The sequence below is a fragment of the Tachypleus tridentatus genome, chromosome 11 (genome assembly GCF_004210375.1).
Source record: "Tachypleus tridentatus isolate NWPU-2018 chromosome 11, ASM421037v1, whole genome shotgun sequence".
NCBI classification, from domain to species: domain Eukaryota; kingdom Metazoa; phylum Arthropoda; class Merostomata; order Xiphosura; family Limulidae; genus Tachypleus; species Tachypleus tridentatus.
In genome coordinates, this window is record NC_134835.1 from 26,021,203 (window position 1) to 26,044,631 (window position 23,429).

The following is a 23,429-nucleotide window of genomic DNA, read 5'->3' on the forward strand; positions in this document are numbered from 1 at the left end:
TATTTGGTACTCTAATGTAGCGCCATCTAATGAACAAACTATTAAATACACAGACGGTGGACAGTTCAAAGTTACTTATCATTCACTATAGCTGCAAAATATTAAAATTAATACATAATGTAAATCCAATGATAATAAAAATGAGGTGATAAATTATTATAAACTTTATTTACAATGCTAACACAATTAAATATGTGAAATTGAATAATTCAAAAGCATAATTACATACAGTATTTTTTTTTTCACTTAAATAATTTATGGATTATACCTTAGGCCTAAAATAAATCAAAGAAAACCAACAATACCAAATTTATCATGACAACAGTTTGCAAAATGTAGCGATAAACCGATGGCATAATTGAATTAGGACTAACTTATCCTTACAGCACGCAAGTTTGATCTGTAACATCTAAATTTACTACTGGCAGTCCAGATGTTACAGTGTATTGAGTAATTTGTATTTTTTATCTGCTATGATATTCAATGTAAATACTGACCAAAAGGTACAAATAGCCTAATTGCTTTGTGCCATAAAACACCAAACCAACTAACCTAACCAAAAATCGGGTAAGATCACTCATTTTCCAGATAAAATTCTCAGAAACTCCCAGCAGTAATTAGGGGAATGTTGTAATGTTGACCATAATTATCTTAATGTTTTTATATGGCTTATATATTAATAGCAATAATAAGTTACCAAAACATGACCACATTACCTGATACCTATGAGTACAGAAGCCATTGGCCAAAATCATGTTCATACAGTGGTGAACAATTTATTCCAATGCATATGTTGTCTTTTGCAAGGTCAAAATGATCAACACATCAACTTTCAGTACACTATCCATCAGTTTTCCTGAACACAGCCATTAAGCACTGGAAGTGAATTTTGAAATATCAAGTGTTTATTTTGATTTTTTTTTTATTTCAAGTAACAAAACATAATAAAAATGCAGATAATTAGGTGTCATTAAAAGAAAAATAAGTTTAAATTATTAAATCAAGTAACAATGACATAATATTTGAATAAAATGTCTATGCACTTACATGAATTACTCTACAAATAAAAATTATTTTGTACTATTGGTAAATGCATATTTTGTTTCCAAATATATGGAAAATGTATGAGGATATTCTCCCTTAGGATAAAAAAATAAATTGATTTGTTTTTAGATAACTGGATAGCACATAACTAATACAAGAACATTTTGGGGAAATTTTCATAAAAAATAAAGGTACATCAATTAACAGTATTTGATGATCCATTAGCAACCTATAAAAATAACTATAAGATTGGTAAGTTGACATACTTTAATATTGAGATTACAACTCAAATTCTTAACTTAAAGATACCTATAATAACGATATACATATGTCTATATAAAATAATGTTCAACATTATGAACCAGCTTATAAAGTTAATCAGTCTAACATAAAAACCAAATTACACTGTACAAAAAATTAGTAGTGTACACATAACTGTATTATGTAATTGGATAAAAATAATATGAGTCGATCAAATTAATATTCAATATTTAGGTATTCAAAAAAAAAGAAAGAACTGTATGCCTAATTAAATACAAAATCCACTGTGGATTAGCCCATAAACAAAAAATCTAATGCACATAAAATTATGAGATATTTAGAGTATTTGAACTTAACATTTTTTGGTAATAGAAAAATAATAAAATATTTATTAAGTGTATTTTATATTGACCTAAATAGTTTAAATTTATATGCATTCATACTCAATTTGAGGAATTCCTTCACTCTATTCATTTCATATTATGCTTACTTATATCACAAGTCACTCCATATCTAAAAATAGCTGAAGCATAATCAAAATTATTAACTGAAAATAAATATATCAAATAAACAAAAATATAATGAAATGAACTTCTATTTATGACTTATTTTCAGTTTTGATAGATCAAGACTGAGTGACTGATTTGAAGCTATCCAAAATGTTTTAAGTAAAATGATTAACAAGTTAACCAAACACCATTTTATGGCTTAGTGTCAATAAACGTTCTGTAAAATTATGATTAAATCCCCAAATTGTTAGTTTCCTGCTATATATACATACATTTCAAACTAACTTCCTACAGTTTTCATAAAAACAATAAGTAATTTTGTACTCAAGGCTATCCTTTCACACTCACCCTTGAAGAAATTAAACATATGAATTCTTCTTTTAGTTTTTCAGAAACTTACCACTTTCCTCTTAAGTCTTATGGAATGCTAAAATATGCATATGGCAACCAAATGAACTTTACCCATCTCTCATTCTAAAGTTAACCTAATACAAAAAAAATGAAAGTGAAATATAGAAAATGGGGGTCTGTAAAATGGAATAAAAAATTAATGGATTTTTGAAAAAGGTAACAATCAGAATTAGTATTTCTTACTTTTACACAATAGATGCTTTTGTCTATATTTTCATTTTGTATTAATTAGAATTAGAATACACCTCTTTATTAATTCCAGCTATACGTAGGCCTACCGTTAATTGTTTTTCTATTTTGTTATTCTACCACAGTTTAGGTTTCTACCTGTAAACTAGAAAACAAAGCAGACTGTACTATACTGTACTGTAAGAGTGGAAAACCTATTTAAATTATATATATATTAATCAACGATCTCATCACGTTATAATAAACATGAACCGGAAAATAACTGAACAAGAGCTGGGTACAAGCATAACATGAAATTAATACGAAGTGTTTTCATGAAAATCATTAATAAAATTTTAGGCCTAACTCACTCCTACAAAACAATGCTTCGTGTTAAAAGTTACAGTTTGAACGGCTAAATCTGGCATAAAAAATTATACTAGTAAATCTAAAATTTGTGATAACAAAAAACTGTAGTCTACCGTAATTTTTGTCAGAAATATTATTAGGCTTGTTGCTTCCAATGCTCCAAGTTTGTAAAACATTATTAGGCCTATTGAACTCTTTTTTTTTTTTTCCAATGTTTGTTGACAGCAGTTGCCTAGCACTAACAAATCTTTTCTAAATATACGGTAGGTGTCGAAGAGACTTCTCGCGTATATCGGGAACTCACGTGAAATAACTTGTTCTTTTCTGGTGTATTCATGGCAGTGTGAGTTGGAAAAGTGAGAAATGAAGGTAAGATCGTAATTATTTTACATATTTATAAGCTTTTAGAACAAAAATAAACTTTCATTACAATTTATTGTTTCATAGTAAGTGTAAATCAGATGAAGATGAATGTGTTTATTAGAATAATAAATGTCAATTTATATGGATTTAAACATAGCTTTTAAAGTTGGCGTGATCATATTCAGATGTTAACGTATAAAATAATTACAACTAGCGTATATGAACTTGATTGTAATGTTTATAAGTAAAAGTATATTATAGATTTATGTTTGTAGTTACGATAAAAATAAAATGTGTATTAGTAAGTTTCTAAATAAAATGTATATAATGTTTTACAAGTACTATTTAAATAGCAAAACGTTATATTTTTAAGGACTTAGTTTAGCCTAAAATTAGTATATTAACAATACTTTTAGCGTATCTGCGTTCTGGGTTGGATATTTGACCTATTAAAGAAAAATTATCGGTCAGTTGCTCAATCTAGTACTATACATTTATTCTATTTTTTTAAATCTTAAATGCATGGGTATACAAGTATATCAAAGTTTACTCATTTTAATGTTAAACATGTGAAAATGCTCACTGTAAAACAGATATTGCTGTATTAAAAGAAAAAAAAACATAATTAGCTCCAAGTCTAAAGAGCATAATCATGCAGTTTTATTTTTGACCACGTTAACATCAATATACATTGTAAGAAAATGTTAAATTACTGTAAAAAACAAAACATCATGACCCTCTGTTATTTCTTTGCTGCTGACCCAAAAGCAAACAGAAATCAAGCATTTAAATAAAATATTAACAAAACTATGTGGCCAGTTGTAGAGCTAATAATAGAGATGTAAAAACATTTTGAGGTCCATTAGTAAAGGTATGGTTTTAAAACTCGTACAAGCTGCAAGAACTAAATTCATAGTCCTTATATGATATATATGGGTATTTATTTAAATCTGTATTCTATCATTGTGTTGTCTTCAGAATATAGCACAAAGGAATTATGGCTCTTTATCATAATGATACCTGTGAACAGTTTTTCAAGGGAAATAAATTTTATATCATATGTCCATAGTTTATTCTGATGGTATGTAGACAACTTCAAAATATTACAGTGACTGAATCCTTAATTATTGAATGTTATTTTTAAGTTTATTATATTCCAACAGTTCACATAAATTATTTTTTTTTGAAAAGAAATTGTATGTATTACATAAAACAAATTATCCTACCAAAGAGTATTGTCACCTAGCTTAACAAAGGAAATATGATACCATTTTGAAAGGTGAGGTCCAAGGCCCCAAGTAGGTTAGTTTCTTGCTATGTTTTTTACAATTTGTAGCATGAAGCAGTTACATGTAGTCAGCAAATAAAGTATCGGATGAACTTCAATAAATGTGAATATACAAGATGGAACTTTCTGATTAACTATCAAAAAAGTCTCACTGCAAAATATTAGATATTTGCTAGCAACACAGTAATAAAGTAGCAAATCAAATTATGTGCTTTCTTTAGCCTTAACCATTTCACAACAGGCTCAGTATAATGCACACAAGTTTGTATATACATTAAGAATTTATCTTATAACTTTTGATACAGTATGTGTACCTTCACAAATAATCTTATTTTTAATAAAATATTATAATTAAAGATTTGTGAAAATATCAAGTCCGTGTGGATGCTAGTTCTAAGTGCAAAGTGATTTCATGTTATGATTTAAAAACTGTTCATCCCAACAACCTTAAAAATTTGTGTAATCTGTAAAACCTAACTACTTTTCAGAAAGATTTTGTATTTTCTACACCATACGTGGGATCTATCAACTGACTTACGTTGTAACCATCATAAAAAATTAGGGAATATAATTTTTTCTCGTTATAATGACTACATACAACACAAATACAGTCTGAGTAGCTTAAGTCTTATAATGTTGTATATATTCATTATCTTTTATTATGTTTACTTTCTAGTTGAGCCTAGTTAACATTATCTAACTTGCATTGACATGGTGCAAGTGGTCTTGGTAGTGTTTTAGTGGACTAATATTTTTTATTATAAGGTAACATTTAAATTATACATGCCATAGATTATTACTATTTAGGAATAAGTTAAAACTTATTTTTCTAATAATGTAGATCAATAAATGAAATCAAACAATTCTCTTATTGTAACAACCTCTGAACTTGGATGCTGAGGCTTTTAAAATTTTGCACTTGGAGGATATCAAACACATTTTTTAGGTTTTATATATACAGTTGAATAACCAAAAATCATAAAAAAATAACTTGCGCTTAGTAACCAAGCTGTATTTAAGTTTAGAAACAGTATGGATTTTTAGCATACTAAAGACAACTTATGTCTTTGAAATCTTGGATCAGAAGAACATTGTAGCCTGTTTGTGGATTAAAGTGCTGAGAAAATTACCAGGGGGAAATTCTAAACTGTTGGTTGGTTATTCATGTCATATATTATGGTAAAAGTATATAAGGGACCATTTCTAAAAATGGAAAGAGATGTGTGGGGCCCACTGTGTTTGGTTCAGTACCTAAGTTATATCTCAGCAAACTAAAATGATATGAGGCTTTTGTTCTATATTTAGCTTGTTAGTATTGGTAATTTGAGTTCATAATTTCTACTCAACAATAGGCTTAGTAATTTAACATTGCAAGCATCTCATTTAAACCAGTGTTGCATTCAACATACCATGTGACTCATTAGTCTGTATTTAGGTGTGTTATTTTAATATTTAAAGTAAGAAATAAATTTGTATCTTAAAATTTAAATTATAATCTACAAGTTGATTCCAATGTTATGATAACTTCATAAAATAGTTCAATAAAATATTGAATGCAAATTGACAAATGTGGGGACATAACTTTTGACCCATCATGAAGTATTATCTAAATAGTATTTAGTATGTTTGTTTTAATATAATATTGAAGTTTGAATTATAATCTATAATTTTATTCCATACTTACTGACATAAATTTATACTATTTCAATATAATTTTGAATGCAAGTTGACAAAACGTGATGATATGGCCTTTGACCAGTGACCCATTGTGAAAATGCTCTCAGTAAGATTGTTTGAAGCTTAGGGGCTGTTTCATGAATGGAGAGCTTAAACTATCACTTATAAATTTTCTTAAACAGAAAAGATATACATTTTGGAAAAAGAGTAATTAACCATATAATAAATATAGTAAAATAATTTTTCCCATCCATGCTTAAAGAACTCTTATGTGTTGTCATGATGAGAAGTAATGTGACATATTCTTCTGCACTGTTGTAAACACAGAAATGCCAACCATTACGATTTTGGTATATACATTACGACTATATGCTCATACAGACAAATATTATGACTTGTTGTAACTCCCAAATTATTATATATTATATAGGCCTATACAATAAAGTGATAAATTGTTCCCTCAGGGCTTGAAAGGGATGAAAAGAAAATTTCTAGTGAGATACAAATAAATTTTGATAATAAATAAAAGACATAGTCCAAATGACTACTTGAGATTATCATGTTTGTGCTTGAAATAATAAAAAATATTTGTATCTCCGACGTCTACCAATAGTTTGAGTGTGGTGCTTCTCCACACTGGGTACATGGGGGAATTCATAGTTATGTTATCAGTTTGTCAGCCAATCAGAGCTCGTGTAGGTGTGTATTTCTCGTTTTCTAAGCGGCATAGAAACACCAATGCATCTTTCACAAGATGGAAAAAAAGAGGCCTCGTTCACCAGATTGTCTTGTTTCTGTCAAATCTAAAAGGACTAAAACTGTGAATCAAAAATTTAGGAAAGAGTATAGTGCAAAATATCCAGTCATTGCATCAAAAGTCAGTAACAGTCATGCGTTTTGTACAGTTTGTCACATTGATTTTTCTGTGGCACATGGAGGGATAAACGATTGTTCCAGACATACAAAATCGGCATCTCACCAACAAAAGGCTGAGGCAAAGACAAAAACGATGCAGATAACAACATTTATGAGTGAGAATTAAGAATATGAAAAAGAATTTTTTTAAATTTATTTATTAAATACACAAAATACAGTCATAAATGAGCAATCTATAGCAGCAATAAATAATAATAGTTATAATAATATGATAATAAACAGCTTAGAGACATTGGTCAGGCCTAGTAGCTGCAAATGATAAAGGGCTCTGTCTACAATCATTACGCTCAGTCATTTGAAACAGTTGGCATCTCTGTGAACAGTACGTATTCAAAAATTAAAAATGGTTTTGTGTTGTATATAATAAAGAATAGTTGTGGTGTTAACTAACCTTTGAAATGCAAAATGTACTTGAAGAATGTGAAAGAAATGCAAGTTTCATTAGAAATGTTGTAGACGTGTTATTCTACTATAACTTAACATTTATAATATCTATTTTTGCATTACATACATGTACCTCATTGTCACAGCATACTGACTTCATGACTATTTCTGTTGTTTTGTTGTGTAAATAAACACTATATATATAATGCAGTGAAATATGCTGGTGTTTTTGTTTTTTTTACAATACATTTTTCAGTTTGCCCAGTGTGTATTACTGAATAAAGACTAATGAAGTGTTGTGTGACAGTATCAGTTTTTTAAATAAATTTTTAAGAAATACATAAATTTTGGAAATTGAACAACTTGTATTAACTTTTTGTTTCATTTGACTGTAAGATTTTCAAGTTTAGCTAGAAATTTGCAAACTAGATTAGTCAAATTGCTACGAAATAGACCTTACCTAAAGCAGTTTTCCCGTAAAGCTATCTATTTCTACCTTAAAGTCAGCAAGCTAACTTTTTCATAAGTGCAGTGTAGTGTGTCTTTCTTAGCCTCTTGAAAGTTGCAACAGACCTACAGTTTTGAAACATAACCAGTCTTTGTACCTATTGCATCTTATAAGTCCTATCATGAACCACCTCTAACAATTTTGATACTTATGTTATTTATTGCCATAAATTTACACATTGACTCAGTTAATAATTGCATATTTAACTTAAAGCTATTTCAGTGTTTAAGTTCATATAAATGTAAAATCAAATATTAATTACTAATATAGTATTGCAACTTAGAACTGCTGATTTAAATTTTCTGAAGTATTAATTTCTAGAAAGCTACTAAACAGTAAAAAGAGTAATTTCAACTCTTAAATAAGTTCTTTCCACAGTGCTTGTGGTATTCCTATTTTTAATTTATTATTTTAGTTCTTTATAAACTCTTAGAATCGGAAAGTAATAGCAGGTTTTAAATTTAATAACGTTGTAGCATACTTAACGTAACTTATGGTTTAGTTGTACCTGCAGATACCTTAAATGTTCGGTTTTAACTAAACTAATTAATTAAATAATAATAGTTTAATTCTTGTCTTCTCCAGAAAAATAATACAATCTGTAAATAAAAGTACTTATGGCTTGTGTGTTTCAGAGTTCAGAAATATTAAATCTATTACTTTAGTTCCTTTGGTAAAAGTGTGATCCATCACAACCTAAAAATTATCCAACAGAATTTTAAAGTAATTTAAACTACAAGTATGCATTCTACAGGGTGTTCAGAAAGTCACTGTGCACTTGTCTATTTATTAACAGACATGTTTCAATATAGAATACAGGAGGTAAATATGAATGACAATTATTATGTCTTTCGATATTAAAGATTTTTCAAATAATATCCTTTCACTTCTCTCTTAAACATTGTTTACCAAAGATTTTTAAAAAGTATCTAAATCAGATAATCCATATTTCTTCATATCTACGAATCTTCCTTGTGCCAATTATTAAAGAATAAATTGATAGTAAAAAAAGGAATGTGTGTGTTGAAGTGTATGGTTTTAATCTGTATGTTTTTCTTTTAGCTGAACATAGCGTACCCAGTTACTGGTTGTCAGAAGCTCATCGAGTTTGATGATGAACGTAAAGTTCGCATTTTCTACGAAAAAAGTATGGGTCAGGAGGTCGAGGCCGATGCTTTAGGTGATGAATGGAAGGTAATGAATGTTACTCATCTTTCTAACATTTGAACTAGAAATAATACAATGTGTGTTAATTAGTTTTTGAGGTGTTAAATTCATGAAAATGTCACAGTAATTATCTACTTGTTTCAGTTGCTTTATTAATTTCTGAAACAGTCTGACCTCCTTTCACTCAAAGCTGTTGTGAGCCTTTTTTGTCCTCTATGCATTGTTAACAAAATTTTTGCTGATAGCACATCTATCTTTACAACCAATCAATTTTGTACCATTTCTGAGCCATGTACACATGTAACTAATCTTCACCAAGAGTATTGCACCATTTATATTGGTGCAGCTAGCACCCTCTATTATTCTCACTCTCTTGGTTGCTTAAATTTTCCAAGTGGTGGTTGTGGTTGTGGTTGTTTGTTGTGTTTTTGCATTACTTTCGTGTTGCCTGAGTGAAGAGTATACCTATTCCAGAAGTAGTGCTATACCCTGTTGGTGGGTTTCATTTTCATCCCGTAGCACTCCCGTTTATTCTCAGTGGCTGCTTTCCCCTTGGTTTCATATTTGTACGTCTAAACCAGCCCTCCTTCCACCTTTGCAGTGTGGAACTCTAGCTTTGTGTTTCTGATAGGTACTTAACATCTCTCACACACTTCCCTCTGCGGGTGTTAGCACCTTGCAATTCTCAAAAGTGATGATTAAGTAGGAATAACAGAGATTATAGATTGCACAGTACTATTGTTGGACAGTATTCACATAATTTATGGATTTTCGTAAATGGCTCAAATTTGATAAGGTGCAAAAACTGGTGTGCTGGTGACAAAAAATGTTTTTAGCAGTGCATGGAGGGCAATCGACAATCAAGATAGCTTTGAGTGAGTAAAGGTAAGTATCAAAAATACATTTTTGGCATAACAAAATGTTAACTTTCATTTACTATATCAATTTCCCCATTTTATACGTGAACTTTAATATGTGTTTTTCATAAGTAACACGCATGATCCACAGTTTTGCATCTGCTAAATTAGAGCATTAAAAGTTGGAAGGATATTTGATTCATATTTAATCTCTGGAAGCTTAGATGATAGCTTATTGTTCTTCAAAATCAGCTTGAAGTGAGGACTAGGATTTGTATAATGGTTTATCTGATATCGTGTGATTGGGTTGGTGGATGTTTAATTTTGATTTAACGGTATTTTGGAATAAAAGTTTGCCTTGATTTTCAAAAGTTTTCTTCTATGTTTGCTAAGTAAATTGTCATTTTTTGATGACTGTTTTGCCATTTTTAGATAACAAATGGCTATTATTTCATAATAATATTTTATATGGGGCCTCACCATTATTACAGTAACTTTATAACTCTCAAATTCAACATATCTGGAAATAGATCCAATGCATTCAGTATATCTATCCTAATTTCACCACATCTACATTCTTTGGAGAAATATTCAACCTTTACTGAAAAAGATGTCCCTTATTATCAGTGCAAATGTCACTCAAAAAGTATACAGCTTTAAACTTCTCAGTTAAATCTATTTGCCATATTTTGAGTTGTCTGCTAAGACTCCAAATTCTTATGAATAAGAAAGTTTAAATAAACCTAATTATTTTAACCTAGAACATAGTTTTAGAGTAATAAAATCTTATCTCAATGAGACATACATTGTATTAAATACAATCCAGTATTTGGTAAAAACAAAAATTGTAACACTAGGTTCTTTGATGAACTGAATGTAGTACAGTATAAGACAGTTTAACTGTATGTTACCCATCTTGATACATGTTGCCAGAGAGAAAATTGTACTATTGATTTGAAACATTTATGGAAAAGTTATAGGCTAATGATTAAACATATAATGAGGGCACTTTCATTTCAATTGTGTAATCTCTATTGCTGGTTTTATTGTTCGAGCTGAGACTTGACTAGAAAAAAAGGTTAGCTTGATGATATATTGATAAAATTACTGTACTGAAGTTTGTTAAACATGGCTTTACCATTTCACTCATCAGTTACATTATTTTGTAGCATTATGATAAGAAAATAAATATTTTATCCAGAGCATGGTAAAGTAGGTTTACTTAGATTGTTTTGCAGTCATCAGCAGTGGCTATATGACAATAAATAAAGTGTTGTGTATTACACCTGCACACATTCTCTGTAATAGTGAGGAGTCTCGACACGTTTTAATAACTGGAAACTGGCCTAAATAATGAGCTGCAGTACAAATCAGTCTAATGATCCAATAGGGTTGGCAATCTTAAAATACTCCCTGCCCCTAGAAGAAATCCAATAGGGTTGGCAATCTTAAAATACTCCCTGCCCCTAGAAGAAATCCAGTAGGGTTGGCAATCTTAAAATACTCCCTGCCCCTAGAAGAAATCCAATAGGGTTGGCATTCTTAAAATACTCCCTGCCCCTAGAAGAAATCCAATAGGGTTGGCAATCTTAAAATACTCCCTGCCCCTAGAAGAAATCCAATAGGGTTGGCAATCTTAAAATACTCCCTGCCCCTAGAAGAAATCCAATAGGGTTGGCAATCTTAAAATACTCCCCCCTGCCCCTAGAAGAAATCCAATAGGGTTGGCAATCTTAAAATACTCCCTGCCCCTAGAAGAAATCCAATAGGGTTGGCAATCTTAAAATACTCCCTGCCCCTAGAAGAAATCCAATAGGGTTGGCAATCTTAAAATACTCCCTGCCCCTAGAAGAAATCCAATAGGGTTGGCAATCTTAAAATACTCCCTGCCCCTAGAAGAAATCCAATAGGGTTGGCATTCTTAAAATACTCCCTGCCCCTAGAAGAAATCCAATAGGGTTGGCAATCTTAAAATACTCCCTGCCCCTAGAAGAAATCCAGTAGGGTTGGCAATCTTAAAATACTCCCTGCCCCTAGAAGAAATCCAATAGGGTTGGCAATCTTAAAATACTCCCTGCCCCTAGAAGAAATCCAATAGGGTTGGCAATCTTAAAATACTCCCTGCCCCTAGAAGAAATCCAGTAGGGTTGGCAATCTTAAAATACTCCCTGCCCCTAGAAGAAATCCAATAGGGTTGGCAATCTTAAAATACTCCCTGCCCCTAGAAGAAATCCAATAGGGTTGGCAATCTTAAAATACTCCCTGCCCCTAGAAGAAATCCAGTAGGGTTGGCAATCTTAAAATACTCCCTGCCCCTAGAAGAAACTGGTAGTGGCACATTGCAGAAATCCAATTGGTACTGATGAAGAAACTGGTAGTGCACATTGCATTGGTACTGATGCGCACGAAGAAAATTCATTTTGTGCAGTGACTAAAAAGTTAGTTGTAACATTAGTCATGTTTGTATAATTTTATTAAGCCAACAAGACCACTGTTTGTTAGGACTAACTGCTTCACTCTTATAACCATTTTGTTAAAGTTTCCTTGGTATAACTTTGAATACAGTATATGTATTTCCATGAAATTTTTCAGATTATCAGTAAACATTTATAAGGCTTTCTTACACAAAAATTTTGTTTCATTAAGTTTTAAGATTTTTGGGGTTAGTGATTTCCTTGTATGTTTTACTTTTTTGAATGTTGACTATCCAACATGCAAAGACTAAAAACATTTTTCTGTATCATATTTCACAGGTGAAGTTCTTATAGTCTCAACATAATTCTCAATTATGTTGTTATAGAGCTGTTTTATCTGTTATTTTCACTATTGTATATGTATAGGTTTGGTCGATTTGGCAAACCTCATAACCTACAAAGCATAATTTAAAATAAGTTCTTAAATTTCAATTAATTTTCTTAATACATATGAGAGCATATGGAAGTACAGAAGACAGTCATCTCTTATAGCTAGAAATTTTGTGATTTGCTGAGCCATATCAAATTTCGTGTGTGAAGAATGAAAATAAGAATGTTTTTTAGGTTGTATATATGGATATCTGAAATTTAAAAAAATTATTAATTACTATATTAATATCACAGAATTCCATTAATTTATCAGGCTTGATAACTAAGCTGCAGTTGGGTAAAAAAATATGATTTTTCCAGTCGGATGATGTTTCACTTTATCTCTTGAACTCTGCCTTATAAAAACAGGGTTTCCTGTGTAAATACTTTGCAGAAGCTGAGAAAGCCATAAGGGAAACCTTCTGCACTTTTGTTTAGTTATTTACAGGTCACAAATAGAAGTAGGTATATGTAAGAGAGTATTTCTAAAAATGAAAAGTTGGTGTGTTTCATTCAATAAATGTAGGGGATACCTCATCAAAAAGAAAAGGTAGGAGATTTGTATTTTATATTGTTGCTTGTGAATATTAGTAATTTGAGTTTCTGATTCATAAGAAACTATTGAGTTTGTATCTAGGCATTATAAACACCTAATTTGAACTAATGCTCCATTCATTCTACCACATGACGTACACAGTTCAATCCACGTGATGTGCACAATTCAATATTTAGGTTTTTTTGATATTTTAAATTAAGAAATTGACTAATGTGTAATATTAAAGTTTGACACCAAACTTAATGATATATATTCATAAAATACTGTTGAAAATAAGCCCATAAACAAAATGACGTGGCTTGTGACCCCCCAAGTATGGAAAGACCTATCTCGGTAGGATTCTGTGGACAAAGAGAATCACTGAAAAGAAATGTAAGATATGTATATATAGATTGAAATAAGTTTAAAATCTGTTACATTTATGAAACGTTTTGATCAGAATTTTAAGAATTTACTTGCTTATAACTTTGGTTTTGTAAAAATGTTATTTTTATTTTGTGTCAGGGATCATAAGCACAACGAAACTGTAAAAATTTAATTTTGTAGAATAAAATCTGTGGAAAGTTTCAGTAGTTAAAAGCTACAATAAAGGAAAGTGTTTTTTTAATTGTTTCATAAAAAATACAATAAGACCTTTTTACCTCTTCAAACTGAATTCCTACAAATATCACAAAAATAGTTTACAAATGTTGCATAATTTGTAGAAAATTTGTCTTAAGTTTAGAACAGTTTCTTTTCTACAGGTTTGGTATGCTGTATTAATAATTCTGGAGCCTCACCACACCCTGTCGTATTCTAACATCCGTGAAACTTGAGAACAGCGTTATCGCATAGTTTCCATTGTATAAAGCTGTTTATGTGCAAGCATGTTTCAACTGTTTGATCACACAGAATTCATCGGCACTACACCTCTTGACAAAACTAATATGTCTGTGTGGTTAATATAAATTTACATTTCATTCTTTATCATTTTGCATGCTTGTAAATTGTATCAATTTTCCAGTTGAAAATCTTTCTTTTTTTAGCTGTTGTTGCTTGGGGCATGTGGATGACTTTTGCTTATCTTTGTGTTGAAGGACTTTCACCTTTGCAAGACGACATGCTTTGCATATCAAGACTTGCATTAAACCTGATGCAGATTTCTGTTTATATTTGAGCCATATTCTGTTTTAGAAATTACAGATCTGTGATTTGAATGTGTGATGTATGAATATTTGGTTTTGGAAAGGAATGTTGCATAACTTTTCCAGAAGTGGTAACATCACATAAAGCTGATCAGTGTTAAGATGTTGTTCTGATATATTTTGTTCCACCAAGACTGTCAGCTGTGGTTATTAAGCAATTTACTAGTTTTTGTATATTCTAAGTCCCAGATCAGAACCCATCTTTTTGACTTGAATGTATGAATAAATTTGCACCTGAAAACGATTGTTACTTACCCGTCTTCAAAATGGTAACTTTATGGTGATGTCACACGAACTGTGAAACACCAAATAATATTAAAATGTATTTCTAACACATGCTATTCCATTGCTATTTTATATTGGTTGTGGTTGTCTTGTGACATATTCCAAATTGGTTAAATAAAACACATTCAGTTGTCTCAAGAAGTATGCTGTATATATACACATTATATAGTAAATTATAGGCTTAGATTACCTGTAAGCATACACAATTTATATTTTATTCTTTCAATATAACATCCATAGAATAGTGAAATTAATCTTGTACAGTTGAAATTTTGTTTCTAAAGATAGACAACAGTAGTTGAAACTCTGTATAATTCCTTCTTTCTTTAATTACTTTTTAGGGTTACGTTGTACGAATAAGTGGAGGCAATGACAAGCAAGGGTTTCCAATGAAACAGGGTGTGTTAACAGCTGGTCGGGTGAGACTCCTCCTATCAAAAGGGCACTCCTGCTACAGACCTCGTCGAACTGGAGAAAGAAAACGGAAGTCAGTGAGGGGATGCATTGTGGATTCTAATCTCAGTGTAATATCCCTTGTTGTTGTTAAGAAAGGTAAATAAAGTAATTTTTGTAATTATCAAGCATTCCTAGATCTGGCTGATATTTGTGTAAGTGCAGTAATTTAATACTGTTGTGAACATTGTTTACAACCAAGCACATAACCTTTAATATAGCTTATAAGAAAATAGAAAGTTTACAAGTAATTTAAAAATGACATTTGTGTCAAAGATCTGTGTACGATTAAAATCTTGGACAATAGGGCCCAGCATGGCCAGGTGGTTAAGGCGCTCGACTCATAATCCGAGGGTCACAGGTTCGAATCCTTGTTACACCAAACATGCTCACCCTTTCAGCTGTGGGGGCATTATAATGTGAAACTTAATCCCACTATTTGTTGGTAAAATGAGTAGCCCAAAAGTTAGCTGTGGGTGGTGATGACTAGCTGCCTTCCTTCTGGTCTTACACTGCTAAATTAGGTACGGCTAGCGCAGATATCTCTTGTATAGCTTTGCGTGAAATTCAAAACTGACCAAACTTATACAATAAATAATTATTATAAACATTGACTTGTCCTAAAAGAATCTACATAGACAAAAAAATGCATAGTATTTTAAAGCAAGTCCTGAATTTCAATAATTATATATTGTGTGATAATTTAATGTTGTATTGCTTTTAATTGTAAATAGAAGGTTTGCAACTCTAAAATTAATGTGTGTTATTGAAAAGTTTGAAGTTGAAGGTTTTATTAATAATTTTGATATCTATATCTATGTGTATTTTGATTGCAATAAAAGTTTGTTGTTTTTTGAGGCTATATTCTAGTGGGTAATTTTTTTGGGTGTGCCAAACAATCTTGACAAGTTAAGTAAAAGACTATTGGTGTGCATGTAAAATATGGCTAATGTGTAAAGTTATGTTACTAAGACTTGTATGGAAATTCAAATTTGAGTAAATATAAATCTATTACTTTTGGAATGAAATTACCTCGCATTTGAATTCCTTGTATTTGTTGGGAGATATGAAGTTATAAAAATATGTGGTCAAGGAAACAATCAATGCATTATCTCCAGTATTAAGGTTTTAAGAGCTACATTTTCTAAGAAGTTTCTTTACTAATGTAAATCATTAATTTAATGTACTTACTGGAAAATTTTAAAGTTGTTTCTGGGAAGATTTTTTTAATTAATAAGAAAGTAAGACTGGATTAATACTAGTGGTGATTTTACAATGTGTTTAAAACCATTGTAGTTGACAGGTCCTTAGTTGTAGCCTTTTTTAGCACTGGCAATAAATCTGTTTCATGTAGTTCTGTAATTCAAATTAAGTTAGGTATCATAGGATTTTTACATATTGTGTGCATTTGCCTGATAAACCTGACGTGTTTCTACATGAGTCACTTACTTGTATATTTCAGTGTGTATACGTACCTCATTACCTGAAGGTTATTGTGTTTTAAATTTAACTAGAATTCCTTAACCTTTTCTCCAAAGGTTCAGTGTAATTTACACAAGTTCATTAATACAGTTCCACTGTAACGGTTGATACAGCAGGTGTATCTTCACAAAGTTTGGTAGATTTTTAGTAAAGACTGAGCATTTTGCTTACAAAAAATTAAGATATTTTTATGAAAGATTTCTTTGTGAAAACATTTTTTGTTTGTCACTAGTCTGGGTGTAAAGTGATTTCATGTTATGGTTTTAAAACAAACGAACCATTCTTCATCCCATATATCACGAATATTATTTGCATAATCTCCAGAAACTCCTAAATACATTTCAATTGTTTGTTTTCAGTAAGACTTTATATTTTGTTATTTTCTATACTCTAACTGTGTTGGGTTTGTCACTTGAACAACCTTACAGTCATCATTAAAAAAATTAGGAAGCATTTCTTTTTTCATGCCACAATAACTACATATTATAAGATACAAATATTGGTTTAAGTAGCCTAAGTCTCATAATTCTATATATTTACATATAATTTTGTTATTACATTGACTTTCCTATTATGCCCAGCTAACATTACATAACTTGCATTGGCATGTGGTGCATGTGCACTTGTTACACATCCAGTAATATAAAACGTCATGGGTATGTTTTAGTGGACTAGTATTGTGCAATATACAGTGACATTTAAACTATTATACATTATATGTATGTATATAGATTATTGCTATTTAGAAATACATTATTAATCCTGTTTTTCTTAAAATGTAGTACAGTAGATCAAGACGTAAAGCAAATTATTATTTCTCCTTGTTACGACATTTGTGACAAAAAGAAATCATTTGCTGAACATAGGTTGATAAGCCATTTAAAATTTCACATGTGGAGGATATGAAACAAAATATTGTAGGTTTTATTATTACAGTTGAATAACCCAAAAATTGTGAATGACTGTACTGATACCATAGAATTCCACGATAATTTATAAGGCTTAGTAACTGAGATGTATTCAGATTTAAAAAAAAAAACATGAAACTTTGGGCAGACTAAAGACACAATATGCCTTCTTCTGTTTTTTATTTGAAAGAATGTGGAAGCTTTTTCACAGATTAAAATGGCTATGAAAACCACTAGAGGGACATTCTAAGCTGTTGATTGGTTATTCACATCTCATGCACTGAAGTAAGTGCATATAAGGGACTGTTTTCAAAAACAGAAGGATATGAATAGAGCCACTGTGTTTGATTCAGTACAAGAGCCACATCTCGGCAAAATAAAGATATGAGGCTATTATTTTATATTTTAACTTGTTAATATTAGTAATTTGAATTGAGTAGTGACTTCTTTTCTCTTCATAATATTTTCATATTTTATGTGTATGATTATCTTTTCCTGTTTAACAATTTTTTAACAGAAATAATTTTTAAAACATTCTAGAATTTTGATCCTTAGTTTAATAATTATCGTTCATTAATGTTTGTGTATGTTTGTGGTGCTGTCTTGATTCATTTAATGATTCATATTTTTACATGTGTGAAGGATTTCTTTCAATTAACATAAAGTATATTGATCATAGTTTTGTAATGGTAATTATTAATGTCTAAATGATTGTGTAAGTTTTGTTAGAACTTAATTTGTTTGATTATCAAATGCTCAAGTACCAAAAAATCCCACCAGGGTTGCATTTCTATCATCTCCTTGATTTTGGAGACAACAGTTTCATTGGGCTGTGATCTCCATCCCCATGGCTGATGTCATATGAATTCACTATTGGCAAGTGTTCTTGTTGAGGAATGGCACATTAGTAGTGATTGTTTAATAATAAACAATTATTGAAGAAATAAGTAAATAATTCAATATTGATGAAAATCATAATTACAATGTGTAATTACCTAACACAATATTTCTTCCTCGACCAGAGGTAAAGAGATGTTTTCAGGCGGCAAGGCAAGAAGCACAAATTTTTTTAAATTGTTTCTTCAAGCCATTAGAAAGTCCAAAATCTGCTGTATTTAAATATGCAGTCCATATGAGAATAATATATTTTAAATTGTAGTTTTGGAATGGTTGCAGTGATAGTGTATGTGAATTGATTGTTCCTTATTGTTTTTATTAGTTTTAAGATCAAATTATGCAACCTCTCCATTTTCTGGTTGAGGTTGTAGATCTTCTGATGTAGTAAAATGCCACAATTGTTCCTGTCAGCATGAATCCTATTTTTAAGTGCCACTACAGCATCTTGGGTTTATTAGTTGGACTTGCCTCAACAAAGGTTGACAAAAATCTGTTGATCACATTTATAGCAGCTTCAAAGGTTGTGGAACATTTTGGAACCTTGCACATGCAGGTGATCAAAGAAATGATGGTGATAAGCTAGAATTGCAAAGTCAATGTTGCTTGGAATCATAACACCTGGCATAAGTTTAACCAAAATCTGATAAATCCTGACTTTATTTAACTTCTAGTCTCTGCTACCAGGAAGAAATCCTGTGTTAATAGAATTTATACAAATTAACAGTTCAACTTAATCTGTATCACACTGAAACAGTTGTTTCGACCAGTTTATGGTATAAAAAAGTCTGTCAACAACTGATCTGCTAAGCTTTGGATTTTGGTGAAAGACCTCATCATTAATAGACTGTACCCCACTAATACAGTGGTAAGTAGGGGTTTACAGTACTAAAATCAGGGGTTCTATTTCTCTTGGTGGACACAGCAGATAGCTCTATGTGGCTTTGCTGTAAGAAAGCGCATGCAACTAGACCTGGTTGATATATTATTACAATCTTTGTTACCTTCACTTGTAAATATGTTTTATAAATATCCATTAAATGTGTGTTTAGTAAAGATGGTACAGTTTCTTTTTTGAAAGGCGTGTGATAAGTTAAATGAGGTTTATGAATTGAGGTCAAAGAAGTGTGGTTATCATGCGCACTTCTTGGTGTTCTCACTTTGTTTACAATCAGTTAAAAATTAATACGACCATACTTTTCATCATAAGTCTATATTAATCAGACAAAGCTGTACTTTAAGTTAGTGTACTTTATTTAATACAGGGGAGCAAGATATTCCTGGTCTCACTGACACGACCATCCCTCGTCGTCTTGGTCCAAAGAGAGCCTCAAAAATACGAAAACTCTTCAACCTTTCAAAGGAGGATGATGTACGTCAATATGTTATTAGGAAACCTCTTCCCCAGAAGGAAGGTTTGTCATTCTTTGTCTCAAATTGATCATATTATATTAGTAAGGCATTTTAATTGTGTGCAGTTTAAAATATTTGGTCAAATTTGTACATGGTAACAAATTAAAATTACTGGTATTTTGAAAGAACTTGCACATGTCAACATGAATGTCGTATTAAACGTGTTGATGTGTTGCTCTGGATTCTTAAGGTCACATACAAATTAAACTTGTTTAAGACCATTAGATTGTAATTAAATGATGCTTCCTAACCACAGTTTGTATTTGAAATGTTTGGAACTGTAATGTGGCTAATGACTTGTAATCTATACAGAGATGGGATATTTCCTCATAATTTAAGTGTTGCGGAGTTTGTTTTAACCTGATGGTTAAAAGGTGATTTTTCTACAAGTTTTTATGTTCACTGTAAGCCAAGATCATCGTAACTCTCTTGGAAAACCTTCCGAGACGTGGCCTCTGCAAAATTTGAACTGTATCATCAACTGGTCAGTAATAAATTACACAGAGGTTCTTCTTCCAAGTTTGATAAGGTTATTCCATTTCTTTTATCAAATGCCACTCATCCAATTTTTAACAGTTGAGGTTGAATTCAGCTAAATGGTTTGGTTAAAGCTTATGATGTGCCTTGTATTACTCTTGTAAACCTAAATTTATGTAAGTTGTGGTTTTAAGAGATATTCATACTGCCCCTGCAATAAACAACTGTGTTCTTCGATTCTTTTTTCAATGAAGCTACGTAATGTGTTCCTCTGTCTTCAGTGTACAAACAGTAGCTGGTTGTATAGTATTTTTCCACTTCTTTACAAATACAATGAAACTTTTTTTGAAATGCTAAAATTTTGTGATTTGCATGTTTTCATAATTACATACTCAAAGAACTTGTAAAAGAGGTCAGTTATAGGTTCCATCTGCTCTTTCAAATCATTACATAACTGAATCACAACAAAATGAAGAAGTCACGAGGACAAGGGGATTGGTTATGCATGTTGTACAACAGAAGATTCTGAACGTAAGACTAATGTTTTGTGGCTTTTACGTCACCAAGTATCATAACATAAAATACATATTTTGTGTCTAAAAAATTTACCATTTTTAATAATATTAAATGTCTTACAGATATTAATATTTTAATGAATGTACGAGGAATGTTTGGTCAAAGTACCCTTTACTTCTGCATAAGGCTGTCTGTGTATCATATTTGGTTTTTTTAATTTGTCACAGTGCAAAAGAAATAAGTTACATGTTCTTTCCCTGAGACTGGTTGATTATAAACAGTGAGATATTAGATCAGCTACACACACACAGTTTATGAAACTCTTATCTAACATGGTTATTTTTCATTAAAAGTTCAGTTAGACTTAAAGCACTCTGTACCAACTTTAGCACAAGGACTGGTGTTACAGGATGATAGCCAGTGTTTAGTGAACGTATAAATAGTTATTACTGAAAGTACAGTATAGAAACAAGAGTTGATTCTGCACTTTAGATGATGCATATCCTATGAGATGTGTAAATGCAAGACTAGTGGAACAAAATTATAGAACTTGAAAATTGAATGTTTTTGATGACACTACTCGTATGTACTTGGGTGAATAAGAACACTGATTGGTTAATAATGGAGTTTTATAACCAGTAATGTTCTTATACTTGGAACATACTTGTGAGGAATATAAATTGCTTCCTTAGACAGCTGAACACGTGGCATAACATCGTTGTTAGTGCTGGTTTTTCTAACTTTATTCTTGAGTACTTAGGATTTATTTGTAGGTGGTTTAGTTTGTATATGATGGCATTGTGCCAAACGCTGTCGAAACATCTAGGAATACCCTGATACTTGATTGTTGTTGTAAGCTTTGTATTTTTGTCACCAGGTATCATTCGGAAAATATATGTTTTGTTTAGTGTTTTTTTGACCGTATAAATTAAACAGTTTAGAAACGTATCATCAAAACCCATGTTTGTAGGTTTGAATATATTGCAGTATTGTTTAATGCTGTTTTTGTTGACCGTATAAATTAACCACAGTTTGTTTTTCTTTTGCGTCAAGTAATTAACATATTAGCCTTTCAAACATTAAATGTTGAACATTTAACATTAAACTTGACTCGTAATCGGATGGTCGCTGGTTTGAATCCCCGTCACGTCAAACATGCTCTTTCAGCCATTGGGGCATTATAATGTAACGGTCAATCCCACTATTCATTGGTAAAAGAGTAGCCCAAAAGTTGGTGATGACTAGCTGCCTTCCTTCTATCTTCACTGCTATATTAGGGACAGCTAGTGCAGATAGCTCTTGTGTAGCTTTGCGCAAAATTCAAAACAAACCAAACCATTGAAACGTTGAATCGTTTTTTGTACGTTATCGTGTAATGATTAGGTACTGAATATAATTATTACGTATAAGCTTGTGTTGTCAAAACATTGCCCTGAGATCAAAATCAGTTTTGTAGGAAGAACAATTTTTTTTCAGGTAAAAAACTCCGTCACAAGGCCCCCAAGATCCAACGATTAGTGACTCCTCAAGTCCTCCAACGTAAGAGACACAGAATCGCTTTGAGACGTAAACGTGCCCAGAAACGTAAGGACGAAGCCTCCGACTACGCACGACTGTTGGCTCATAGGGCTAAAGAAGCCAAGGAGAAAAAGCAGATGGAGTTGAGACGTCGTCGTTCGGCGTCACAACGAGAGTCGTTGTCGACAGGGAAAGGTAGTACAAGCAAGTGATGGGAAAGTCGATACTGTACTTGGAATGTAGGGAAAAATAAAACTTGTATCTGACGTCCACGAGTGTTGTTTGTCTGTTTGAACAGAGTATGATTAATATATTTCAAGAGTTGTTTACTTTCAGAATATATGTGTTGGATACGTGATGGTGAAACAAGTAGTGCATTCGGTTATTAATAGCTAGATATAAACATTAAAGTTTGTTGCAAAACCAAATCAACTTTTATACACAGGATTGTAAACACTTTCTGCGCATGAGTAACATGGGAATAAGTAAGACAAGTAAAAGTTACATATTTGATGTGTACAGTAATTGTATAATTCGACATTCACCACACAAACTTTTGACAAACACTTTCGTTACTTTACAGACTTGACATGATGTGTGTCCCTCTTGAAATCATAATTTTAAAAAAGAAAAATATTTCCAACAAGTTATCATTACGTAAAAGATACCGAATATTTGTTCGCATAAGATACATTGTAGTCTTTTAGACACTTTGTTTTGTGAAAGATAAATGCGAGGTAACTACCGGGTACTGTATGACGTCAGTGCAACTGGTCCATACGGGTCCTGGAGAAAGAAAAGAACAAAATTTCTATTTAAATAAATACTGTCTTTGAGTTTTCAACTTTAAAGACGTATATATTTTTTCGCACATCAGAAATATATTTTGTTGTTGGGTAACTAAGAGTTTATATTTAAACCATTGTAAAGTATAAGATATACCAGAGTTATTCATGGT

At 31.2% G+C, this 23,429-nt stretch overlaps 1 protein-coding gene and 1 long non-coding RNA gene across 2 annotated transcripts; one reads left to right on the plus strand and one right to left on the minus strand.

The window, feature by feature from the left end:
- Window positions 1-737: 737 nt before the first annotated feature.
- Window positions 738-3,009, minus strand: LOC143231783 (uncharacterized). The gene is made up of 3 exons (XR_013017185.1): window positions 2,876-3,009; window positions 2,215-2,299; window positions 738-876 (listed from the first exon to the last, which is right to left on the minus strand). It is a non-coding gene; the product is annotated as an uncharacterized LOC143231783 (long non-coding RNA).
- On the plus strand, window positions 2,995-22,741 carry LOC143231782 (small ribosomal subunit protein eS6-like). Its single transcript, XM_076466428.1, has 5 exons — window positions 2,995-3,131; window positions 8,981-9,112; window positions 15,152-15,362; window positions 19,813-19,962; window positions 22,430-22,741. Exons 1-5 carry the CDS (start codon window positions 3,126-3,128, stop codon window positions 22,681-22,683), a joined length of 753 nt encoding a protein of 250 aa, XP_076322543.1. The 5' UTR covers window positions 2,995-3,125; the 3' UTR covers window positions 22,684-22,741.
- The last annotated feature ends 688 nt before the right edge of the window (window positions 22,742-23,429 follow it).

What these genes read in the sequence shown, in the direction of transcription:
- LOC143231782 (XM_076466428.1), top strand. An exon ending in CTTTAGGTGATGAATGGAAG is followed by an intron (nt 9,113 to 15,151) that starts GTAATGAATGTT and finishes ATTACTTTTTAG; the next exon opens with GGTTACGTTGTACGAATAAG. An exon ending in CCTTGTTGTTGTTAAGAAAG is followed by an intron (nt 15,363 to 19,812) that starts GTAAATAAAGTA and finishes TATTTAATACAG; the next exon opens with GGGAGCAAGATATTCCTGGT.